Source organism: Phycodurus eques, chromosome 11, assembly GCF_024500275.1.
Source record: "Phycodurus eques isolate BA_2022a chromosome 11, UOR_Pequ_1.1, whole genome shotgun sequence".
Lineage (NCBI taxonomy): Eukaryota > Metazoa > Chordata > Actinopteri > Syngnathiformes > Syngnathidae > Phycodurus > Phycodurus eques.
In genome coordinates this window covers 15,739,480-15,767,399 of record NC_084535.1, presented here as the reverse complement: position 1 = coordinate 15,767,399, position 27,920 = coordinate 15,739,480, and the positions used below count along the sequence as shown (strand labels likewise).

Below are 27,920 nucleotides of genomic sequence, written 5' to 3'. Positions count from 1 at the left end.
TACCCGGAGAAAACCCAAGCAGGCACGGGGAGAAAATGCAAACTCCACACAGGCGAGGCTAGGATTTGAACCATAATGACGGAGCCTTTCTACCATCCAGTTGCACAGCATGCCAGTCAGCTGAATCCAGGTGGATGCTGTAATAAAGTAATTAAGGTGGTCTCATCGGGCTAATGGCTCCCACTGTGCACTTTATGTTCACCCAGCATGCGCACGATACCGCAACCGCAGTATATAGCGTTTGATATAATGATGTGTAAATTATGATGTGGAGCGTTTTTATAGTACTGACTTTGAAAGGCAAAATCATGCAAATACCTAAATGGAAATATCTACTTAACTGTGGCATACGATGACAAATAAATGTAACTTTCAACTCTTTGCTGTGGTTTCTTGGGCTGCAAAGAATTACGTGTATTGCATCCCTCAAACAAAGCGCTAAGAGGATCCTTTCATAAAGATGGATATTGAAACAACTTGACACGGTTTAAGGAAATGATATTCTGGCATAGTTTGAGAGTACAATAAAGCTACTTATCATTTACTGTATATTACAGTATAATCATCAATCTATCCATTTTCTGTACCGCTTATCCTCACAAGAGTCGCGGGCGTGCTGGAGCCTAACCCAGCTCTCTTCGGGCGATAGGCGGAGTACACTGAGCTGGTCGCCAGCCAATCGCAGGACACATAGAAACAAACACATTCACACCTCCGGGCAATTTAGAGTCTTCAATCAACCGACCATTCATGTTTTTGGGGTGTGGGAGGAAACCGGAGTACCCATAGAAAACTCACGCAGGTACGCGGATAACATGCAAACTCCACACAGGCGGGGCCGGGATTTGAAGAACCTCAGAACTGTGAGGCAGATGTGCTAACCCAGTATAATTATAATACCAATAAAAATAACTGGCCAAATAAAATCTGATATAGTACATACTATTCTGAGTGAAGCCATAATTGCACTATAATGCCAAAGAGCAACTATTTCACTGTAAAAGTTAAGAAATAGTGCCAAAATAAAAATCCAATGTAATGTGTATATGATTTATAATCCTTCATTTAGCAGAGACATCACAGTTGAGTCAACAATAGAGCTCACATAAGAAATGTAATACACATTCATTAAAAGCGATGAATTGGATTACTCAATTCACGCTTGAATAACACGGGCCAAAAGCAAAAAAAAAAAAACTCTTAATGGGTTCGATGTACGGTGCTCTGAGGTCCTCAAAGTGAGGAAACGTGCATTTTGGCATTCAAGTAATTTAGTAGGTCACATCATGACTCGTGTTCTGTTATGATTAAATGGTTTGGTGCTTCCTCGTTGACAATAAAGCAACTGTGTGGTTATTGCTGTTGATGTTTGTGATTTTATAATGTGGTTTGTGATAGGTTAATTTGCAATCCCAGACACCATTTCCATATAACTTTAAATTGTCCTCATGCAAGTACATCTGCTCCTCCATCTGTCTGCTTTTTTTATCTAAAATCAATTCATTCTTTGATTGTCAAGGGTTAGCTAGAGCCTACCCCAGCTGAGTTGGGGTGATAGGCGTAATACATACTGGACCGGTCGCTAGCAAACAACAATTCTCATTCGTCCTCTGGACAGTGAACCAAACAAGCATGTTTTTAGAATGAGAAAAGAAGCTGGAGGACCCAGATAAAACACGCAAGTACGAGGAGAACATACAAATCCCACACAGGAAGGCTGGAGCTCAGATTCCAAGCCAGAAATTTAGAACTGTGAAGTAGACATGCTCACAACTTGACTACTGTGCCGTTTGCTTAAAATCCATCTCTGATAAAATAACAGTGGTACCACTTGGTTCAAGCTACGTACCAGGATGCTGGTCGACCTCTGGGTTTTTGGGATTCAGAAACAATCCAATGATGGAAACAGATATAGTCCAATCCAAGGTCAACTTGCTTCCATCGTCATCCATCCATCCATCCATTTTCTGAGCCGCTTCTCCTCACTAGGGTCGCGGGGGTACTGGAGTCTATCCCAGCTATCTTCGGGCGAGAGACGGGGTACACCCTGAACCGGTTGCCAGCCAATCGTAGGGAACATACAAACAAACAACCATTCGCACTCATATTCACACATACTGGCAATTTAGAGATGCCAATTAACCTACCATGCATGTTTTTGGGATGTGGGAGGAAACCGGAGTGCCCGGAGAAAACCCACGCAGGCACAGGGAGAACATGCAAACTCCACACAGGCGGGGCCTGGATTTGGACCCCGGTCCTCAGAACTGTGAGGCAGACGCTCTAACCAGTCGTCCAACGTGCCGCCCGTCCATCGTCATATCTTAATTAATTGACCAGCCAATGTTTTCAGAGAGGTCTAAAAATAAGTTCAATAACATTCAATCACACTCTTGGGCAATGACAAAGTCATAATGTGAAGGAGATTTACATCATATTGTGTAAATTGTCACCCATTTTTTTTCAAAAGAGAGTTGATATTGTAAAACACACCCATATAAAACACTTTCACCTTACCTTTCTTAACAAGTCAGGTCACGACGCCTGGTGATGCACGATAAAAGTATGGGGACACCGCTAGAATCTTATTGCTTTCTGAACTAACTTATGGTGTAAAGGGGATCGTGGCCTTTTGACGGTCCTGTACGAATGGCGCTCAGTAAACTATACTTTGCGTAGGGGGAGTTAGAATAATGCTGGAATTACTGTTTTTTTCATTTTATATTTTTTTTATTTATGGCCAAGAACTGATTTTCATAGAAATATTTACTGTAATTATGACTTACCTGCAAATTTGGGTTACCTCGCAAGCCACCATCATAGGAACAAAATACCATCAATCGAAGACCCCCTGTATCTTTACATTTGCCTTCTCTGAATACCCCTTGTTGAGTTTAGCCGAATACCCCTTGTTGAGTTTATGTGCTGCAAAAAAAAGCAACAACAAAGGAAAATCCTTTAATGCTCACTAAACAAAGGTCAAATGAAGGAGACTGAGGTCAAGTGTGATATGCTCATGTCTTCATAGTGCACAATCAAGTTTTATAAAAAAAAAATCCAGAGGAAGCAAAACACATACCTAGAGTTAAGGCTGCACAATTAATAAAATTTTAATCGTGATGGCGATTTTGGCAGCCACGATTATATGAGCCTGATTGTCAGCGATGTTTTACATTCAAATGGCTTACTTGACTTTCTTGAAGTTTTGTACATCTCTCAATGGGGTATTTTTCCAGAAAATGTTGCTTGAATTTCAAATGGTACGACCTTAGGTGAATTTGACTTCAGATTTTTCACTGAAATTCATACAGAAATAAATAATCCACTCATTTTAACCGAATAAGTGCATGCATGTTGAACAGCATTACAATCCAACCAAATACTGTATACTCCTTAAAGTAGTGCAAGACATTTTACAGTTGAGTACTGTATAGTTCAGTACAGTATTCACACACACACACACACACATATATATATATATATATATATATATATATATATATATATATATATATATATATATATACACACACACACACACACACAGTATATAATATTAGCTCACATCATTCTGCCCTCTAGTTTCTTTAGATGTGCCGTGCCACTCTGTGAACTGACAGACTCAGACGAAATGTCACTGTTAAAAATGGACAACAGAGGACCTGCAGTCACAGCAACAACACCGGGGGTCTCTTTAGATTGTGTGTAGACCTGAGCTCAGCATAAAATTGTTTCGGCATCGAGGAGACAATGAAGGACAGGAACTAAGTTAAGGGAGAAGTCATCATCGTTTAGTATAATGAATGTATGCTTTAAAGCAGAATTATCTGAACTGAAGTTTAAACAAGGCAGACAAATTAAATAGGGAGCACAATCATTTTACGTGTTCTTGCAAGAATGTCTCCATCCATCCATTTTCTGAACCGCTCATCCTCACTCGGGTTGTGGGTGTGCTGGCGCCTTTCCCAGCTGACTTCGGGCGAGAGGCAGGGTACATTCTGAACTGGTCGCCAGGGTTTCCTTTAAAACAAAAACAAAAATGTTATTTTAAAAAAAGGAACAACCTGTAATTATCAAATATGGTCATTTTGTTTGAGTAAGTTGAAATAGCTTTCCATTATTACAGAATATTAATAGCTTTCTGTATACAACAGGTCCATTCAGATATCCATTTGATCCAATAAATAAATCAGTTCTAAATGTCTGTTTTTTGTATCCCTAACAGTGGGTCAGGTTTTGTTTGACCAGTCAAAGACAGCAAAAGAAAAGCAGATTACAGTGCACTTTTGAAGCTTGTGTGTGACATTTCTGTCAGCAAGTTATTATAGTAACTATGACAGCAAAAGCCAACTCACCTTATAGTCATGGACCTGCGGTGAAAAGCCAATAAAAGGGTCACAGCAGGCCTTAAACATTAGTTGTGCTTGAAGGCCATGTGAACATTTTCAAAGTTTGAAAAACGTGAACCATCAGCAATATGTGGAAAAATACAACGCGAGTGCAATGGAGCAGTGCGGAGCTCCGCCAAGAACAAACAATCCTAATTTGGATCAGTACCTAATGTACACCTTCAAAGATTACAAGGATTTCAAATGAACACATCATAGATTTCAGTAACAAGTAAAACCAATAAATATTTTTCTATTGGCAAGGAGTACAAAACTGTAGCAGCATAACTAGAGCTAATACATACAGTATGTCTGGCCCATCTAACAGGCGCTAACATAGATGCAATAGATTTAGACAGAAGGATAACGTCGGTGAGTATCATACGTTGGCTAGAAGTCTGAGGTGTGTTAAGAGAGGATTTATCCCGACTTAAGGGTCCGAAACAGGTTGGGCCGACAATCTTAAATACAGAACATGTGCAATATTTACAACCAAAAGTCTTCATGTGTGTGGGGGAGCGTGAACTTCTCCTGAGGCATGATGCGGTGAATTGTGACGTGGAACAGAATATAGCCAATCAAGTAGCGCCCTGACTCAACAAAAGCAAAAGACCGTAAATAAAAGCAAGCATGTTTTACCCAATGTGGGGTTTTTTTGTTGTATAAAAGTGGGCTACCCAGACACCAAGAAGAATTTCCCAAAGCAAGTCGTTTTTTGAGGACAATGCGATTTTACAAGGCTCCCGGCTACGGTAACCTTCATGGACATTGGGGAAACATTGCCGCATATCAAGAAGTGGCTCTTTTTCGGTTTTGAGAGATCGCATGTGAGCACTTGAGATTTTGAGATTGAGATTATTGGAGCACACCACACACTAGGACCCAAACTATTAAATGCCAGATTCTGTCTGTCACAGCTACAATATAGAACCTTTTTTAGATTTTAAAAATCCGTATGTGTGTACCAGGCTTTAGGGTGATGGGGTGGGAACACCCAAAACATATCACTTTGCAATCACAGGGGTGATATATAGAGAAAAATAACCATTTACACTCACATTCACATCTGCAACACAATTTTACTTCTACAGTACATCTATGATTTCACACAGAAAGGTCCGAGATTCAAATTTTCTTTCGCTGTTAGGCAGCAACTTTCCTCTAATAAGGTAGCAATAGGTAGGTAACTGTCCACAAGCATGTGGCTTCTGCTGATAATTGGTTGGAGCTGTGTCAGACGACCCATGAGTCACAGCTACAAAACCAGGAATGTACATGGGAGGCGAGAGGGCAGATATCTGTTGAAATTGACAACACATGTATTAGATTAAAATCCCACACTCCACCTTAAAGGCCTTATTAATACTTGCGTTCGCTCCACAATAAAGCCCTATCTGCGCATACCTCTGCAGCGTCAGTGCGGGACATAAATCTGTGCTGACTAGCGAGGGCGTCCACCTACCTACATACTGTAACTCATAGACTCAAATCATGTAAGTGAAGTGATCCCAAGAACAGTTTAGAGGACACAGCAGATTTTTATGAACTTCCTCCTCTTCGAAATGATGAGTGTTTCACTGATTCTGCTTTCTGCAATCAGCAGAGCAAAGAGACAATCTTCTCTGTGCGTCCTTTGCACCCTGCGGTCATCTGACCCGTTTCTCATCCATTCTAATTTGGACAAAAAGTTAAAATGTTTTTCTGCTGTTCAAGATTAATCTTTCTCATTATTCACTGACAATATAGATTGTATACAGTACATGTAACAAAGCTCAGTTAAACACATCACCTTTTGCCAGCTAAGCAAACAAATTTACTCTCTGCATACTTGAGGACAATTTGGACGGTTGAGATGCACGTCGACTTCTTTATTAACACAACATCTGCGCTCACGTAACATTACTTGACAGAATACACTCTTTGGCACTTTTTTAAATGAGAAACATAAAAAAATGCTTTTACAAAAAGACAATAATGGACAGTTTTGATTAACATAAATGTCAGTCAAAACAGATAATTACTATATTTGATACAACTCTAGCATTAGATCTCGAGGTGTACCTCATTTTGGGACCATTGAGCACAAGTGCTTCCTCTTGTCACCCTCAATAGAGTGGCTGAAATAAATATTTAACATGTCACGATTTTTCTCACTAAATATATTTCCAAAGGGGCTATTGACATGAAACTTTTTTTTGACATGATGAAACTGAAACGAGGGTGGACATTTCAGCAGGATAATGATTCCAAACATACTGCCAAGGAAACTCTCAATTGGTTTCAAAGAAAAAAAAATAAAGCTGCTGGAATGGCCCAGCCAATCACCTGAATTGAATCCAATCGAAAATCTATGGAAAGAACTGAAACTCAAGGTCCATATAAGAAGCCCACAGAACCTTCTAGATTTTAATACTGCCTATGTGGAGGAATGGGCCAAAATCACACCAGTGTAATGCATGCACTTGCGCTTGTTCATATCTTCAATCCGGTCCTCCCACTGGACAGTCAGTTCCAACATATCCACCTGCTTGGTTGCCTCCGATTTTAAGACTGTAACTAGGTGGAAGTGGTTGCGATGTTGACTGTGAACTTGATCTGTCTTTTGAGGTCAACTTGGAGCTGGCAGTCAGGAGTGATGGCGAGAAGCCCTCCTCCTGTGGAGCTGGGCTGATGCTCAGGCTTCTCACCCACTCTAATAAAAGTGATTGCTTTTCTTGAGACTTGCTGTTTTGGATCGCTGATCTGCCCAAAGATCTTAGAACTTGGTCATGTTGCCAGCAATAATGCCGGTCCCCTAGAGCAGGGATTCCCAAACAGGGTGCCGTGGCACAATAGTGTTCCATGAGAGCTCATTCATGGTGCTGCTGTAAATTAACTAATTTCATTTTTAACTTATCAGAAAATTATTACTTTATCTTTAATTACAAATACTGTATATTTGTGTTTATCTATGCCAGAGAAATATAGTGACAGGTAAAACAATGAAATGTTCTTCCATCAGATGGCAAGGTATAACAAGCCTGTGTATCCACCCGTTTGTCATTCATAAAATAGAATAATTCACGGTTTTCTGCTAGTGTCTCAGCTTTGTGTTCAATTAATTGGGCCCAGAGTTCACACTAAGCAAATTGGTGAATATATTGAGACAAGCTCATCATTATTTTAGTATTGATGTATAGTAGTATATATTGTGACATTTATGTTTGGTGGTGTGATGTGAGATTTTTCTGATGTAAAATGGTGCCTTGGCTTCATCAAGGTTGCAAAATACTGCCCTTGAGCCTTCGGACAGCAGTTCAGGATGTGCTCCATGGTGGCCCTCTATCAGCACAGCTTGGACTCTGATGTTTCTGCAAAAGCTCAAAGTGTGAAGGATAGCCATGCTTGGGGGGGGGGGGGGGGGGGGGGACATCATAAACTGATTGGATGAGGAACTTAATGGGAAATGGTTCAGCTCGCCACAGGTCTGCCCAGGTCATGCTTCATTGTTGTGTGTGATTCCACCTGGTCCATGCTCCCTGCTTGGACATGCCAACCATCTTGCTGTTGCGTTCTTCCACCACTTCTGATCAAATCTCATCCTGTATCAGTCGACACCTCTCTTTTTCCTCAAGCATGATGAGGGTACAGGTCTTTACTGGAATGTGGTATCTTGACAGGTAGTCTCGGCCAGCTAGTGTGTTGTTCCGAGCAAGCAGGTATTCCTGGAACGTCCCCTTTTGGACAGAGGTGTCGATTCAGGAGGAATTCTGCTAGGGATTGGGAAAGGATCCTGAAAAATATCTTGCTCTCCATGCTGAGCAGTGAGATGATGCAAAACTGTCTTCCTGAATTCAGATGCCTTCTGTGTGCCTCAATTACACGACATTCCCTCTTCGACAGATCACCTTGAGTATCTTCCAGAGGTGTTTGAGGAGCTGTGGACACTGCTTGTATACCTTGTAAGGTACTCTGCTAGGACCAGGACTAAAACCAGATGTTGCAGCTTCAACTGCTTGTTTTACCTCGGTCAGGGTGGGCTCAGCACAGTTGAACAGGGTCACTGGTTCTGGAGGTCTCACTACTGCCTTGCATTGGCCGAGTTCTTGGTCTCTCGAGGCGTCAGTGACTGCGATTCTGAAAAAGTGGTCGGTTTCCTACAGGACAGGAAAGGTTGCCACTACGCTTTGGGCTAAGTAGCTTCTTGGTAAAGCTGAAAGGGTTGCCAATAAAAGCGCCTTGCTTGCATAGCCTTTCATTACCCTTCCATTGATGTCATTCAGCCATCGTCAATGTGATGAGCCTTTTCCTCAGGATCTGTGTGAGTTTAGGCAGGGCAGTTTTCTTGTCACCTTTAGCCGCCTTGAACTGATGCCTCACTTGAGTTCTCCTCGCAGATGGCTATTTTTAGTAGTTTTATGTACAGCAGTGGATCATATTCTAAAACATCATGACATGGATAGGAATATCTACAACAATAGCTCATCAAAAGCTTTTTACACTGTCCGTTATAGATGGAAGTTTCCTTTTTTCCAGATCACTGTTCCGTATAAACGGCACTAAAATGTAATGGCCGGGGGGGGGGGGGGGGGGGGGGGGGGGGGGGCGGCTTCCCGACAATATTCTGCTTTATGATGTAGTTAGTTTTTGCTTTTATGGAGGAGCAAAGATCAATTGCGCCAGTTGTTTTAACATTTTAATTTTAGACATGAAAATGCTTTCAGGAAAACAACTGTATTAGTGTAGCTGCTCTGTCGATTTAGCCTGTAATTGTTTGCATCAAAAGAAACAACATAAGGGATTTCTGTATTTATTCATCTTTTAAGTGAGTGATTGCATCAAACAGCATCTCTGCAATTTGACATTGTGTAGCTCAGTTGGAAGAGCAGAAGTTTAAAGCATTCATCCAGCACAACAATTCAAATTAATTAAACTCTTTAACACTCTGCATTTGACCCTAAATGGATTCACAGTGAAGGCATTTTAATTTTTTTAATTAAGAAGTCTGCTTGATCCCGTCAGACGAGTCGATTAGGACTCCTTGAAGAACCTTTGATGTTTTAATGATTTTTACAATAAAAATAATTGCTTTTATTGTATGTTGAATAATAGCATTGTCAGTGGAAAGTGTTTGTATAGTATTTGCCGCCAGTTCCTTCTGGAAACCTTTGAGCACATGCGTAGGCAAAGAGATACGCATGATAGATTTCCATGCATCTATCCATTTTCTATGGCACTTTTCGTCATTCGGGCACTGGAGCTGTCTCAACTGACTTTGGGCGAGCGGCAAGGTCCTCCCAAGAAGAGTCGCCAGCCAACGACCGGGCAATATATAGACAACCATTCACATTTACACTTTTAGACTATTTAAAGTGTTCAATAAACGTAACATGCATGATTTTTGGACTATGGGAGAAAGCCGGCGTATACAGATAATAACCATGCGAGCACTTGAGGAACATGCAAATTTCCACAAAGAAAGGCTCGAGCTGAGATCTGAACCCAGGACCTCTCGACTGTGAGGCAGATGTGCTAACTACTATATATACAATATTAGACGTAGTCACGGATCTAATTATCTAATTGCTGGATGCAGTGTCTCTGTGTGAAAGACCACAGTGGTGGTAGCTCAGTTCCTAAGGCCTTGGATTTGATTCGACGGTTCAAAATCAACTGTCGACAGAAAGACTAAATATACAAAACCGAAGCTGTTTATTCGAGATATGCTCGTTTGCTTCCTGAGCACTGTTGAGTTGCTCTTAAACGAGGCATCGAACCCTCACACTGCTCAGGAGTACAGCGCCTCAGCGCTTACCAGGCACTCTTAAATTTCTCTCTTGCCTGCATGTTTGTTAATTTGAATAACACTTGAATAACAAATAAAGGACGGCAAAAAGGTTCCTTTAACCTGATGTCAGCTGAGATAGGCTCCAGTTCCCCAAGAACACGAACAGAATAAGCAGAATAGAAAATGAATGGATGGCTGGGCAAAATATTTGAAAAAAAAAAAAACTCTTGGTATGGTGCAGTACAGTTCTTCACCACTGACAACGACAATAACACCAAATTTACAGTTAAATAAATGAACAGCCCTGAGGCAGCCAATCAAAATTGAGAGACACAATTTTTGATACAGCTTTTGTATTGGTTCTGGTTAGATTGTGCAGCTATATCTAATATTGTGGCCAGTAAATCTGTTACTGGATAGTTTCCGGCTACCGGACTGGGAATAAAACACAGTGAGGGATGAGACTTAAAATCAATTACTAGTGATTGAGCATTGCCTTATCATCTTAGTGAGCCAGCTTGCCATTTTTCACTGTTACAACACAAAATAAATTTTAAAGGTGTTTTAAAGTTACTTTGCAGTCATTGTCTATGTGCAAGATTTGACAGTCCTATTTTTCATGTCGTTCAAGAGATTCCTGCAACTCTTCACATTCTATGTAGCATCACTGCAATGCTGTATCAGCAACTTTTCTGCTGAGTACGATCTGAGAGTGCCAGTGTTTGAAAGGCTCCATCATGACAGGTGTGTTTACTCTGGGGGATAATAACAGAAAGCTATATGTCAGTGAGCTCATCTACAAACATGGAGGCCACCTACAGTGTCACGAAAAAGCCAGGAACAAGGCCATTGAACCTATCAAAGGGAAGCTATTAATCTGGATAAATGGCTCCTCAGTGCCATAAAAGGACACATCCACGTCATCATTTGTAACTGGACAGCCGCATATCTTCATCGTCAGAGTGCACTTGCATTATCATTTCATAACACAAAGATACAACTGCTTTTATAAACATTTTGATTTATTTAAATGTGAATTCCAATACAATGAAAAGCTGTGTGTTTTTTCACCTGTCTGTGTTGCAGTTGACAGGTTTATAGTTGGGTCTACATATTTCAATCAAAATTACTTTAATTAATTACTTGAAATTAGGCTACTGCAAATAGAATGCATGCTAGTTATCGTTAATCCTACAAAATGCACATTATTTTTTATGTACTGAATGCTGTGGACTACATGAGATAGATGTGAAGTTTAGTAACTGCTTCAGGAAGGGGGCACTGAGTACTGTGGTGAAAAAAGGTGTGTTACTTTTTCCTTGATTAAGATATTTTCTATTCATTACACGGCAGGGCTTCACAAAATTAACCTGTATAATTGAACTGGAATGTTATTATGCAATTTTGGTTATTCCTTTAGTGTTTGTCTGATTTTGATTTTGATTTTGACTGAGTGCATTCCTGATGTTGATGTTCAGCAGCACCAAGAATTCTCTGTACCAAAAAGGGGCGTAAACGTGGCATAACAAAGCTGAAGAATATGAGCAATTTGCTGCACCTTTAAAAAAAAAAAAAAGTTGTGTTTTTTAAATCATGAATCACCCCATTTTTGTATTCGCCTGTGTGATTTTAGTAGAATATCTAACAATAAAATTACACGCACAAACTCGTCAGACAACTTGTAACTTTTCCTGGCCCAGTATGTATGGTTTATAGTTGATAAGTGGTTGGTTGGTACTCAAGCATTTAAAGTGAAATCTTCAACCGGAATTTTCTTGGAAAATAGGCCTCAAAACTCAAACAAATCTTGGCGTTCAAAAACAAAATCTTGTGAGCCCCAAAATATTTCACTCCACAAGTATGTTTTGCCTTGTGTTCCTGTGTTTTTGTAATGCCACCACAGATGCATATAAGTGATGGCAAAAAGGAAGAATGTGATGATAACCAAGGACCCAGAAATAGAACTTTCTGTGACATCGGAAACATTTCTCCCATTATACAGTGTGTTTGCAATGGAACTGACTGTGATTGACTCCCCTGTTTTTACATTGAAAAAATAAAGTCACTTTATATGTGACCTATTAAACAATACACATGCGTAGTGTGAATGTTGTTCTTATTAAATAGAGTTCAGTGCCAGGAATCTTGGCCGCTCTGTCTCCTGTCATCGCTTCCTCGACTCTCTCTCTCTCTCTCTCTTTCTCTCTCCTCTCTCTCTCTCTCTCTCTCTCACTCTCTCTCTCGCTCTCTCTCTTTCTATATATAGATATATATACAGGAAGTCATCGAGTTACGACGCACTCGACCTACGACGTTTCGACTTTACGACGCCCGTGCCTCGTCCGCCATAGTGTTTCTGCTCAGCTAGTGCATAGTGCTTGTCTGTGTTTGTGCGCCGGGAGTATCTTTGCCTTTTTCACCCTCCGTTTTTCACACTCTCAGCACTAATGGTAAGTATAGCATCTTATTTTTTTAATTTAATGTATTTTAGTTTCTTTATACGAAGTGTTAACCTTTCCTGCTACGGTCACTTGACCGTGGTCGGGAGACGCAGGGGTTAACTCCCTTCTCTCGTTGCACAGCTGAGCTGCGTGGCGGCAACAATAAAGGCACGAAGCACCGATTTGCTTCTTTAATGGCTTTATTAGCTCCTCTGCACATTCAACGTCAACGGGTCCTCCGCTAATCGCTACTCTTCCCCGGTCGCTGTCACTACACTTGCTACTGTACACAATCGCACCGGCGCGCACTCCTTCCTCCTTCACAGTCCCGCCGGACAACGCCTGCGCAGTCCCGTCTCACTCACACACTGACGCACACGCCCACACACACTGAGCTTGCTGTCACAATCACGTGGGACAATACCTGTAACAGAAGTATTTCACCGTAAATTTCAACTAACCGTAAAATCCGACTTACGCGGAAATTCCTGTCACGTCGCCAGCGTAGGAACGTAACTCGTTCGTAAATCGAGGACTTTCTGTATATATATATATATATATACATATATACACATATATATATATATATATATATATATATATATATATATATATATATATATATATATATATATATATATATATATATACACACATACATACAGCTCAATGTTGGTTCCTCTCGAAAGGCTATTTTTCACTTAGTAGGATCAATACAGGATTTTTGTTTTTCTTAGCAAACATTATCTCTGTTGTTTATAAAAGTAATCTGAGACCAAATTTTCAATGCATTATTAACCTGTCCAAATACACTCATGATTACCATGTTATCAGTTCTTGAGCACCAAAGTCTATATATTAAAACATTGCTTAAGTATTTGTCATTTAATCCCACAGGAATACGCTGAGGTGCCACAATTGTAGGTGTCAATCTAATGAGGTCCAAGAAAAGAACTGTTTCAAACACTATGCTTCTTGAAAGATAATAATGTTCAGTCCTGATTGACACTGTCACTGGGGCATTGATTTAACGGTATGTTCAGAATCAGAATCAGCTTTATTGGCCAAGTATTTTACAAGACACACAAGTAATTTGTCTCCAGTAGTTGGAGCCACTCTAGTATGACAACAAACAGCCACTATGACAAAATATACATTTAAGACATAAAAAAACAAGAATATGGAGAGTCACTGAGCTATGAAAGTCTACTGCTAGTATGGTGATGCAGATATAGTGGCAATTGTGCAGATGATGCAGAGCCCTCACGTAATTTAGAGCAATTTAAAGTGAGTATCTGGTACAGTGACAATTGTGCAAATGGTGCAGAGAGTTCTCAAACACATAAGTGGCCAGTAGTAATCAACAACAGCATGCAAATAGTGCAACGTGATAAAGCAGTGAGTGCGTGTTTGTGATTGTTGTACTGTAGTTTGTTGTTGTAGGACTGCACTGCATCATACTGAAATGTATTTGTCACCATTGCAAATACAATCACAATAATTAACATATTGCTCAATATATACTTTACTATACCATTCTGACGGTATAAATTGAAACTTTACACTTTAAATCTAAACTCTCTCCAGCCAAGCGCATGGCATGGTTTTTGTGATAGTAATATTCATTTATTCATTTATTCATTTATTCATTTATTCATTCATTCATTTATTCATTCATTCATTGGAATGTTATCAAAACTCAAAAAAGGGCCCTTGATTTCACTCATTCAGTTGTTTGGTGGTTTTCAACCCCTCTATACTGCACATTACGGCCACCTACAGAATTGGAAAAAACTTCAACTCTGAAACTTGGTCGCGTGTTTTCTTTTCTTTTTTAAGTTTATTAACAAATGTTTTTTTCAAGGTCCTCTGTCGTTTGTATGTGCAACTTTACATTAGCATGGAGAAAAATCTGCAGACTATTCTGAAAGACATTTTGACCATTTACTCTTTTGTGCAGGGGTGCGTCCAAGAATTTGTGGAATATCACGTTTGGGCCCTCTTACTTCAATGCTCCAATTTGAAAGCACTATTTTCAAGGGCCCCTGTCAGTCATGGACCATTAGAATCCTCCTTATTTTTCTTTCTCTTACGCCCCTATCATTGTGATGCTAGAATTTTGGATACGGTTGACACATTTTCATCTCATTCAATGTGCATTAGGACCACATGCAATGTGGGATGTAAAATGCAGTATCAGGCAACAAATTCTGGACATTTTACATCTGGGAATAGGCCCAAACTCATTTATGTTTTCATGTTGTTAATAGCCCTTGCTGCAAAAATTAGCATTCAGAAGCCAAATGCAAAAATAACTTGGTGTTTGAGAAACTTTCTCATAAACATAATGTAAAAATGTTTTTTGTTTTGTCTTGCGGACGCAATGAACACCACTTTCTGGTATTATACATGAGGGAAAAATCTGTTGTTGTTTTTTTACCTTCTAAGTACTCCACCACCAGTTAATGTTTTGCGCTTTTTTCTTTGCCATTTGGTGATGGAACGTTAACACAGCAGGTTCTGCAAGGCCATTTTTAGACTAAAGAGCTCCCTGCTGGTTCTGAAAATAAACATAAATGGAAGAAAGAGCGAATAAAAACACTAAAGTTGCAAGCTCAATGCATTTATATGAGAAAATAGTTACATTATTGATTATTCCCTTGCTTGACATCACTCGATATGGAACATTTCTTCTGCTCAGATTTGGACACAAATAGACTTTATGGCTAGTTGTCATAAATACAATGACAATGGACTGCCTTTCCAGTCCATTTGTAGTCCTCTTCATTAAAATGCACACCTGGTATAGATATACTCTAGGTTCTTCCATTACAGCCACTTGACTCTTTTATTGTACAAGTGTAACTAAGTGTACTTGTGAGTATACGTATATCCTGTTAGCAAATGGATGCAAACTTGCCAGATGAAACAGCTTTATTTGGGCACTTGGATTTATTCCATTTGCACCTGATGCTCACGTAATTATGCATTCCTTACTGGTACAACATTGTCTGATAGTAAAATTCTATACAGATATTTAAAAACGTACTGTAATTCGATATTTGTGTTTCACCCAGGGTATTTGTTTTGAACTTAAATTGATTGATTGATTATTGTGTCCAAGCAGGGCAAAATAAATTGAGTCCATCAATACCTCTATTAGTGGCCCTCTCACTGATTTGTTGTATTGCTTTGACTTAATGACTCACTGCAATATACCATTTGATTATAGCAAGAGAGAGCTGCTGTCAACTGTGTTGCGCCTCTAATTGCGGCTATGATGTGGATGTAATGCATGTGATGACCAAATCACCATAGTTCAGTCATGTGCTTTATTTCGCTTCATCCCATTTTCACCTCCGTGTCCCCGATAACCATTACAGCATCTTCTTTTGCTCTTAAACCTGTCAAATGGTAATTCATAGGTACAATTGGTCCAGTCTCCATTCCTGAAATTCTGGTGTGTAATTACCTTTGCAAGAATCATTAACTATTAAAATCATTTGCATGTGGAGATGAGAATGGTTAATGGTGATGAATAAATATGTTCCTATGCACTCTGTTGGAATTAGCACACATATGTTTTTCGTAGGCGGCACGGTGGACGACTGGTTAGCGCGTCTGCCTCACAGTTCTGAGGACTGGGGTTCAATACCCGGACCCGCCTGTGTGGAGTTTGCATGTTCTCCCCGTGCCTACGTGGGCTTTCTCCGGGCACTCCGGTTTCCTCCCACAAACATGCATGGTAAGTTAATTGAAGACTCTAAATTGCCTGTTGGCGTGAATGTGAGTGTGGAAGGTTGTTTGTTTGTATGTGCCCTGAGATTGGCTGGCAACCAGTTCAGGGTGTACCCCGCCTCCTGCCCGAAGATAGCTGGCATAGGCTCCAGCACTCCTGCAACCCTAGTGGGGAGAAGCGGCTCAGAAAATGGATGGATGGATGGATGGATGTTTTTCGTATTGGATTCTGCAGAGTTAAATAGTTCCTTGTGGCTGTTGGTCACCGAGGTCGGAAGCATCGTTGGTTTGTGCTGTTGACTTCCACACCTTATCAGGAATCTATGTGAATAAAGTCATCCTGAAGCGCCCAGTTTTGGTTGCAGCATGCCTGTCCTTTGCGTTCTGTTCTTGTTCTGTTGTCACTAATGCGTCTTGACACTCTGCTCAGGAGTAATATCTCTGTAACGCTACGCTCAATCGATGCCTGGTGCCTTTGCCTCTCTTAGGTCGTTTGCTTGGTAATGAGAGACGATGCGGTGCGCAAGACAGTCTCTGCTCACTTAGAAGAAGACGCTAAGTTTTCACTACAAGAGAATTGGGCTGCTAATTAATTAAATATCAAACGCAAAGGTTTTCGTCTCAGAAGTTAATTCGGCGAATATCTAGCCCCCACCTTTCCTCGTGGTCTGTTAGTTATTTTATCACTAACACAATGCTGACTGATGCACAGCTGTTGATTTTGGTTTGGTTTGGTTTGTTTATTTGGCACAATTTGACAACAGTGCAAGAAAGGAATGAAGGCGAGAGGGTTTGTACAGGATTCCCTCTACCTTCAGAACATTGTATCAAATGTAAATTACTGGATAAACAGTAGGCTACATGTAGAAAAACACATTTTGTGCAAAACATACTCTTAAACCATGTGTTCTATGTGATGTTTTATTTCCTGTTGTATCTTAGAAACCATCTGTGTCAATCAGTACTGATCGAAATGACCCAGCATGTCAACAGCCCTCACGAGAGTGCTTGTCAGTGAGCAAGATAAGGTCGAAAAAGCCATTTTGGGTACCATAAAGTAAGTACTGTCTCGATATTGATGTCATTGGCCAAGGGTGGTTATAAAGGTGCTTGATGCCAAAAGGAAGAAAGTACTGCCCTACAGGAGACTCAAATGAAGGATTGCCATCATGGAAAAATCACTTGACCTTGGCCCGGAAGTGATAGAAATAAAGGAAATGTTGATTGCACAACATGAGTGAATTTGTTGACAAATGTACAGTGTGCTGTTCAGTGGGTAGGGCTCAATACGAGTGTGAACTGTATGTGTGAGTGTCTTTGTCAGTGTGTAGATTAAGTATAAAATGCAGATGCTTTTTTTGTTATTATTAAACTTACACCTATCTAGTTGGTAAGGTTACTGGAGTGGAAGTGCATGTAATTTATGTTATTCCTTCCAGTATGAAGTGTGTTAAGAGTGACTGTGGGCTGAGTGTAAATGTTTAACCACTTCATTACGATCACAAATCCTAATGTATGTGTGGTAAACCCCACAAACAACAGCCAATTAGGAAACATCCTGAATCACGCTGTTGCCTGACACAAATACAGGAGTAACTGATTGTGTTGAGTGTTTGTGTAATATAATATGTCTCAAAAGTCATTGGCCACAAGAAAAATGACAGGGAGAACAGTTTGGAACCGCAACGTAGTTACGGGATAAGCAAAGTTAGCTGTCTGTTCTATTTCTTTTTCTACATCTACTCTTTCTTCTTCTTTGCAGTCTCGATATCCTACAGCACCACTTCACATGTCACACGCTACGCATCTCGAGTACACCACACACTATAAGAGCAGGATCAGACATGCTGATTTTTACCTCGTCATATGTGGAGTCTCTCACATCGGTTAAGATGTTGAAAATTAGAATGTGTGTACAACCGTTTACGTGTAGACAAATTAGCAATGTATTGGGATTTTAGACTACAAAGAACATTTCTGCACTCAAACATCTGTTAAACAGGTAAAGTCTAACACGAATATGAATCTACACTTGGGGGAGTCTGAAACTAAATGCTGAACTAAATCTGTATGATAAATGTAAATAGTATGTACAATGTAACTTCCAAATTGACCACAATTATAATTAAATTTGAAACTGAGTGTATTGGCTTAAAAAACCTGCGCACTCGCCGGAATACCAAAAAGCCAAGCATTTTAGCATGATAACAGGAACATGTACACAACCATAGTGTCATCATGCTTCGTCACACTAACTTCCCCTTCCGCAGGCAGGCCCATGTCCCACATAGGTGCCGCATTACAATAATCCTATGTCTCACGCTAAATTACACAGGAATCCCCTGTCCCAAGGGGCACACAACACACGGACGATTATTTTTTAATGCAGCATACGTTTTACTTTTACTCGAGTATTTATGTTAACAACGTTTCGACAACAACTTATGCATAGGGCGCTGTTTGCTCCAATACAATGTAGCCGCTAGTGACGTCTAATTCTAGTCTGCCCAAACGTGGATATTCCAGCCCACTTCGAAATTGAGAAAACAGCTTGCAGTAAGTTTCAGATGTTTTTGTTGTTGTTTTGGCTGTGCATATGAGCCCATATTTGCCCTATTTTATGGTCATAAGTAACCATAACACATGCGTACTCCACACACACACACACACACACACACACACACATTGCACATTAAAATTTTATTTAGTTATAGTTTAGTTTTAGTTGTATTTTATTTGACGTTCATGCTCTGACAAATCAGAAGCTACTCACCATTTACTCAGTACTTAAGTAGTACTTTCTTACTCTTCAGTAATTTCTGGGTGGCCTCCTTTTTACTTTTACTTGAGTTATATTACTTTCAAGTAACAGTACTCATACTTGAGTACAATATTTGTCTACTCTACCCACCTCTCTGAGGAGTAATTATTGTAATTGGGATTTCAACCTGGTCCTATTATGGTGAAATATACAACATTGTGCTTATACCTACCTGTTGCTGTTATATTTGTTCTCAAAGGTATGAAAGTTTTAAGCCTCTTAAAACTAATTCTGAGTTGTGGCTGGACTCTGCTAAAGACCTCCCAGGACTACAACCACAGACAGAATTATCCTAATGTGGAACATTTCCTCTGTCTCTGCAGGTTTTGGGATGACAACACCTGTGACGGTTGCAGGCAAAGTGTTTTTGATCTTCTATGGGCTCCTGGGCTGCGCTGCCACCATCCTCTTCTTTAATCTGTTCCTGGAGCGCATAATCACACTGCTGGCCGTTGTCATGAAGGCTGTGAGGGAGAGACGGATCAGAAACAGCGGCCTTCTCCCACCGGGGGTTCACCGGGACTTCTCTGCTTTCTGTCTCCCTGGATGGAAACCCTCCGTTTACCACGTGATGCTGATTCTAGGCTTATCAGCTATCACTATCTCTTGCTGTGCTTCGGCCATGTACACTCCCGTGGAGGGCTGGGCCTACTTAGATTCACTGTACTTCTGCTTCGTCACCTTCAGTACCATCGGCTTTGGGGACTTTGTTAGCAGCCAAACTGCAGCTTACGAATACCAAGGCCTTTACCGGGTGGCGAACTTCCTCTTCATGTTAACAGGGGTGTGCTGCATCTATTCGCTCTTCAATGTCATCTCCATTGTAATCAAGCAGGTGCTCAACTGGATGCTGACGAAGATGAGCTGCTTGTTTTGCCAGCGTTGCAATAAGGCCAGCACCTTCCTGGGCAGACGTAATGCCATCCGGCCAGGTTCCAAGGTTCGCCATCCGCCATGCCAGGATGGACCGTGTGACAGTGACACTGAGGGTCGCAGACTGTCCGGGGAGATGATTTCTATGAAAGACCTGGCAGCTTCCAACAAGGTTTCACTGGCCATCATGCAGAAGCAGCTTTCTGAGTCGGCCAATGGGTATCCCAGGACGGTTTGTGGAAGCTCACGCCATAACGGTTTCTCTGGGGGAGTAGGTGCCCTGGGCATTATGAACAACAGACTGGCAGAGACCAGTAACTCCAGGTAGAGGATGAAGAAGACACAGTAGGAAGAAATCCTGTTGTGACGTCAACATGTTATCCCCCTATGCGCAGGACTGTATAGTTTGAATTTCCCCTGTGATGACAGGGATCCTTGACTATTAGATGTTGATAGCATAAAGAGACATCAAGCAGCAGGGTAAATGACTGGCTGAGTGACAACCAGCAAACTCCCAAAATGAAATCTGCATGATCTCTTTTATGAGACTGAGATGAATAGAGGGAAGCATACGGCGCAATCACTATTGTTTGTGTGCGTGTGTATTGTGTATGTGTATATATATATATATATATATATATATATATATATATATATATATATATATACATATATATATATATATATATATATATATATATATATATATATATATATATATATATATATATGAATGTCCATAATAAGTAATAAGTGGTGATATTAACATTTAAGATAATCACTGGATGATACAGCACATACCAATCTATGCATTATACATCTCATACATTATTTTTGCCCCATGTCTATACCTTCTCTTTTACGCGTTATCTTGGCAGGAAAGGAATTTGTAAGCATGATGTAGCAGATTTGTTGAGGCTGCACTGGGAGGGGCTTACAATGTGTTAAACCAACAGGCAACAAAGAGACATCTTGCTTTTCTCTCTTGCTCACCGTGGAGAAAAGACCACGGTTAAAGAATGAAAGCCCATTTGTTGAGAGAGTCAACGGTCCTCTTATCAGCTCCAAACACACTTCTGCGGCCAAAGATTTTAACTTGAAGGGTAAGAGAGGTACCTTCCAATGTTCCCTCTCTCTTCTCACAGCTGTGTGTGGAAAGGAAAACAAACATTCAAGACTTGCAATGTATTAATCACTCTTTGTACTGAGAAAATGTACTTAAAAAAATAATAAATGAGACGTAAGGTAGGGGATTATGAGAAGGCAAATGGGTTTATATTGCAGGCACATTATATGCTGAATGATTCAGATTGAAAGAAACTGGGCTAGTCTAAATTGGGAAGCAAAACCCTGAAGGATTCTCCCACTTGCATTGATTTCGCTTTTCTGGGTATTTGCTGTTTTCGTCAAGGGAGGTATCATTGCAGATTCATGTCTCTGTCTCGCTCTGTCTCTCGCTGTCTCTCTCTCTCCCTCCCTCCTTCGCTCCATCTTTCTCTCTCGCCAAAAGAGAGAGAAAGATGACCCAAAAGCTTCCAGAGCTTGATTTTCCAGCCGATTTCAAAGTAAATGTGCCGGTGAGGATTAATGGCTTAGGATGTTTGGAGAGTATATTGTGCGACCTTGTCAGACTTCACGATCAATGTCCTTATTGGTGGCGAGTGTCTTTTCCAAGGCATCTGTGATTTAAAGCTGCGCAATTATGTTTGCTGTGCGCATACAGACACAGAGGAGGTTGACAGAGAAGGGGTGGGCAGCAGGGGCGATAGCGTTAATAGTAGCAGTAAAATATTCCTGTCAGAGACAGATTCATACCGACTGCAAATCAACAGCCTCAGACTCGTTTTTTCTTGGTACATTTTAGCTCCGTAACCTCTCAGGCCACAGACATCACGACCTTCATTCACACACATAGCACTGTAACGACATTGCTTCCTTGTCTTAGCTCTCTCCTTATGCTCATCTGCCTCACTCTGAATACTAGTACATCTAGTACTTTCACTGTAGATCAAAGCACATTTCACAACCGAATAAGAATTAACATAGATAACAGCATCTGAATATTGAAAATGTTGTTTTTTTTTCATTCATTCATTCATTCAGCTTCCGTACCACTTATCTACACTAGGGTCGCGGGGGTACTGGCGGCTATCCCCAGCCAATTGCAAGGCACATATAAACAAACAACCATTCGCACTCACATTCACACCTACGGGCAATTTAGAGTCCTCAATCAACCTACCATGCATGTTTTTGGGATGTGGGAGGAAACCGGAGTGCCCGGAGAAAACCCACGCAGGCTCGGCGAGAACATGCAAACTCCACACAGGTGAGGCGGATTTGAACCCAGGTCCTCAGAACTGTGAGGCAGATGTGCTAAGCAGTTTTACACCATGCCGCCTTTTTTCCATGTCATATTTAAATTTCGGTCTATTATACATTCTACAACAGCTGTGGATGAAATCTTTGTTGATATTACAGCATACATGTCAGTATAGCAAATTTGGTCCATATTTAAGTTTTGACCAAAATATGGACTGTGCAACCTCTTAGGTCGAAATTAGAATATATTTCGCATAGGAAATATTGGAAATTAAATCAATGCGCTCAAGAGTCAAAACATTTTCGAATTCCTATGGGTCACCCTCACCTTTAATGACGAGTGGTAGACATGGTGACGTAATGTTTGTGCTAAGGCGGTGACTCTTGTCACATTAAGCCTAAACGCAGCTTCGTTTTCCAGTTTACATTCAAATCTTCCTCCTTTATTTTGATATCAATTTACAGTATTATTGGCTTAGTAGTCAGGGCAGAGACAAGTCTACCACTTTCCCAATTTTATTTCTGGTTCACCTGACATTTCCTCTTTGCCATCACTGGGCCTCTTCTGTGGGTATTTTTCCCCAAACGTTGACTCAGTTGACGTTTTGAGAGATTCCACTGTATATATCATTTTAATTTGTTTATCATTATTGCGTTTGAAAATAGAAAAAAAGGTCAGGCTTGTCTTATGTTTTCCTGCATGCTGTCATGGTAAAGCCATATAAGATTTACAGTATAAAAGAAAATGACTTTATATATATATTTCTATACTTGTCGCATTTTACAAATTGAAAAATTTGTGGCATGTTCTTTACATGGTCATTCAGCAAAGAGGAAAGACACAGCTTTGTTAATATAAAAGTCATGGATACAATGGCTCATAAAAGTTAACACAATTAAGCTCGCAGCCCGTAGTCCCAAAAGATTTTGTCGTTTACATGGCAAACAAAACTGACCCTCCTTGAATTGTGATTTTTAGGATTTAGCTACTCAAACTGAGGCAGGATGTAAGATGCATATGCATAGTGGTCTGAAGACATGAGTTTAAATGCGGCCATCAACCCCAAAGAAAGCAAGTAAGCGCATTCAGCCAAATATTAGTGTGATTTTCAAACAATCCTCATCAGCTGCAGCATTCGGTGTGTTTTATGATGATATGTGCTGCTGGGCATGCTGGGGTCATATTTGTGTCGACATGCTTCTGACAGCTGTGACCTTGCGCGCAGAAAAAATGCCATGTCCTGGAGGCATTTAAGCAGGAATACTGGGGTAGGAGCGCAACCATGTGCTCCTTTATAGCCCTGAGCTCATCAGTATTATGTTCTATAAGTGCACCTTGTTTCTCCCCAATGAGGCTTAAAGTTACAGGGCCAGAGGTTTTAGGATTACAAGCTCTCTGCAGAGCTCTTCGATTCAATCTGTCATTAACCTTCAACAAGACGCATAAGTGAAAAAATGGCTGCTAGGGAGAATGTAAGTACTGCACTGCGAAACAATGGACCGCTTTCCGCAACATAAGTCTCCCACAGTTCATTTGATTCAAGAAAACACATCAGGCCTTTTAGACATACAATATACGTAACAATAAAGATAATTACATTTCAGCTCATATAAGAATGCATGTACGTTGCATTTTTGCAATGTTTTTAACGGTCCCACCATTGTCGTCTATCTATAAGAGGAGACAGATCTATTAGTTTTCATGCTCATTGCTCAAATTTGAATGATGCTGCTTAAATATAACTTTTTGTATACTGGCTGCATACTATTTCCTCTTATCTTTTCACCCATAATTCACTTTAAACGATGCAAGACTTTCACTGTACATACAGTGTAAGTGAACACTGCAGCCTTGCACCGCAGCATAGCTTTATTCTTCGTACTCTTTTTACCATAATTGTTAAGATCAACCCCACTGGTTTCTCTTTTGCTTAAGACGTACAACACAGAAATCTTCTCGTGAGGCAACAGCACGAGACAACTTTAAATTAGAAAACAGTAGAATCTGCAGTTAAGTATTCTTCTTGAACGTGCCCTACATTTTGATGAATTCAATAAAAATGTTATTTCTTGATGGTCATATGGTCATACAAGGCCTTGTGTAGAGACTCTTGCCTGTACTTGTCTCAGGATTAAAAGGGTTGAGGCTACGAGCATTCATCTGTGTTAAGCACTTTGAAAGCAGCAGGCAGGGAAACATCTCAGTCACAGAATGATGTATTACTTGCTTGCTTGGTTGGTTGCCTCTGATGTGGGACTGTGATCTCAGCATTAGCTTTCAACCTGGAACTTGATTTTTCTGTTTCGTCTCCTGGTACAGAGACAATGAACACATCCAGGAGAGAATTTAAAAACACTTCCTGATAAATGTGTGTGATCCATCAATTTGTTGACTCCTTTTGGCTCCATTGACATGAAATTTACACCTCATCTTATGTCACTTGCAATGTGGCGTAACATCCAACTCATGTATGTAAATGAATTATGTTTGCAAGTTGCACATTTTTACTAATGATTGTAATTTTGTATTTATGTAATTAAAAGACCTACTGTATTGGGTTCCATTAAGCACTGCTACACAGTGAGATTTATTTGATTTTCCACTTGATTGGGGAGCTCAAGTAATATACTTAAAATAACTTTTGTGGTGGCAAACTGGTAAAAATCTATGGCCATTGAGCCCATAGTTAAATCATACTGTACAGTATGTACTGCACTGTATACAACCAAAATTTCTCATAAGGCACCCAGTGATTTGCTATTCATCATACAGTATTTTGGCTTAATAATGGACTTCAGCTGAAGCTTTACTATCTACCTATTTGCTATTCTGGCAATTCTGTTTGCATCATATATTTCAGTGATGTTATGATGCTAAGCACGTTTACTGGCAGTTTATTCATTCATGCATTTTCCACACCGCTTATCCTCACTCGGTTCGCCGGGGGTGCTGGAGCCTGTCCCAGCTATCTTTGGGCGAGAGGCGGGCTACACCCTGAACTGGTCGCCAGCCAATCGCAGGGCACATAAAAAAAAACACCCATTCACACTCACATTCACACCGACAGACAATTTAGAGTCTTCGATCAACCTACCATGCATGTTTTTGGGATGTGGGAGGAAACCGGAGTGCCCGGAGAAAACCCACACAGGCACAGGGAGAACATGCAAACTCCACACAGGCGAGGTCTAATAAGAACCTCAGAACTGTGAGGAAGACGTGCTAACCAGTCGTCCACCGTGCCACCCGTTTACTGACTAATTACTCAAAAATGGCTAATTGCATGCAGCATAAACTTAATTAATGAATAAAATATTCCACGCATGCCTTTTCATCAAATTTAGGAGCGCTTGATGGTTGATCTTGGAAATGTTTGAGATAATGTCAGCTCAACAAAATTTATGTTTGGCTCTACTTTGTAATTTTGTTTTGGTCGCTGTCATACTACATACACAAGGTGGGCTTGGTAATAAACTGCTTTAGTCATTAAGTAGGACTGCTGATATTTTCTCTCAATGTAGCTTCTTTTTTTCTTGGAAGTTATGCCACTTCTTTTTTCCTCATTATTTGGTCTTTTCTTTCTGTCACCTTTCAGAAGAAGCTCTCAAAAACATTTGTTTTTGACTTATTTTGGCTAGCTTGTGGGTTTACTTTTTTACTACTATACAGTATCACATGACCATGACGAGCGGTTTGAGATGATTAAAAAGGCACAGGTGGCTGCACCTGATCTTTAAAAAAATAAGTTATTTCATACACTGTTGATCAATAAAATATTTTTTTATTCAATCTCTTTGTGCGGCCCTGTACTAAGTGGCCCACGGATCGGCTTGGTGGTTGGGAAGCCTGCTCTGTATGATAGCAGAAGTTATCAGGATTTTTTAGAATGGTTCAAAAGATTCTCCTAAAGAAATTTCAACAAGGTCAGGGATATGAATCTTCTTCTTTTCCTTTCGGCTTGTCCCGTTAGGGGTCGCCACAGCGCGTCATCCTTTTCCATGTAAGCCTATCTCCTGCATCCTCCTCTCGAACACCAACTGCCATCATGTCTTCCCTCACGACATCCATCAACTTTCTCTTTGGTCTTCCTCGAGCTCTCTTGCCTGGCAGCTCCATCCTCATCATCCTTCTTCCAATATACTCACTATTTCTCCTCTGGACGTGTCCAAACCATTGAAGTCTGCGCTCTCTAACTTTGTCTCCAAAACATCGAACCTTGGCTGTCCCTCTGATGAGCTCATTTCTAATTTTATCCAACCTGGTCACTCCAAGAGCGAACCTCAACATCTTCATTTCCGCCACCTCCAGCTCTGCTTCCTGTTGTCTCTTCAGTGCCACTGTCTCTAATCCGTACATCATGGCTGGCCTCACTACTGTTTTATAAACTTTGCCCTTCATCCTAGCAGAGACTCTTCTGTCACATAACACACCTGACACCTTCCTCCACCCGTTCCAACCTGCTTTGACCCGTTTCTTCACTTCCTGACCACACTCACCATTGCTCTGGACGGTTGACCCCAAGTATTTAAAGTCCTCCACCCTTGCTATCGCTTCTCCCTGTAGCCTCATTCTTCCCCCACCAGCCCTCTCATTCATGCACATATATTCTGTTTTACTTCGGCTAATCTTCATTCCTCTTCTTTCCAGTTCATGCCTCCATCTTTCTAACTGTTCCTCGAGCTGCTCCCTGCTTTCACTGCAGATCACAATGTCATCTGCAAACCTCATGGTCCACGGGGATTCCAGTCTAACCTCATCTGTCAGCCTATCCATCACTACTGCAAAAAGGAAGGGGCTCAGGGCTGATCCCTGATGCAGTCCCACCTCCACCTTAAATTCGTCTGTCACACCTACAGCACACCTCACCGCTGTTCTGCTGCCCTCGTACATGTCCTGTATTATTCTAACATACTTCTCTGCCACTCCAGACTTCCGCATGCAGGACCACAGTTCCTCTCTGGGTACTATGTCATCGGCTTTCTCTAGATCTACAAAGACACAATGTAGCTCCTTCTGACCTTCTCTGTACTTTTCCATCAACATCCTCAAGGCAAATAATGCATCTGTGGTACTCTTTCTAGGCATGAAACCATACTGTTGCTCGCAAATACTCACTTCTGTCCTGAGTCGATCCTCCACTCCTCTCTCCTATAACTTCATTGTGTGGCTCATCAACTTTTTTCCTCTATAGTTCCCACAGCGCTGCACATCACCTTTGTTCTTAAAAATGGGCACCAGGACACTTTTCCTCCATTCCTCAGGCATCTTCTCACGCACAAGAATTCTACTGAACAAGCTGGTCAAAAACTCCACAGCCACCTCTCCTAGATGCTTCCATACCTCCACAGGAATGTCATCAGGACCAACTGCCTTTCCATTTTTCATCCTCTTTAATGCCTTTCTAACTTCCCCCTTACTAATCATTGCCACTTCCTGGTCCACCACACTTACCTCTTCTACTCTCCCTTCTCTATCATTTTCCTCATTCATCAACTCCTCGAAGTATTCTTTCCATCTAGCAAGCACACTGCTGGCACCAGTCAACATATTTCCATCTCTATCCTTAATC

The 27,920-nt window shown here is 40.7% G+C and overlaps 1 protein-coding gene across 1 annotated transcript in view; it reads left to right on the top strand.

Annotated features, from left to right (window-relative positions):
• Positions 1-20,632, top strand: part of kcnk12 (potassium channel, subfamily K, member 12) — a 29,314-nt gene extending 8,682 nt beyond the window's left edge. Inside the window, exon 2 of the mRNA XM_061690525.1 lies at positions 19,479-20,632. Within this exon, the coding sequence (XP_061546509.1) occupies positions 19,479-20,356 (878 nt within the window). The 3' untranslated portion in view covers positions 20,357-20,632. The remainder of the gene's footprint in view (positions 1-19,478) is intronic.
• Positions 20,633-27,920: the final 7,288 nt, after the last annotated feature.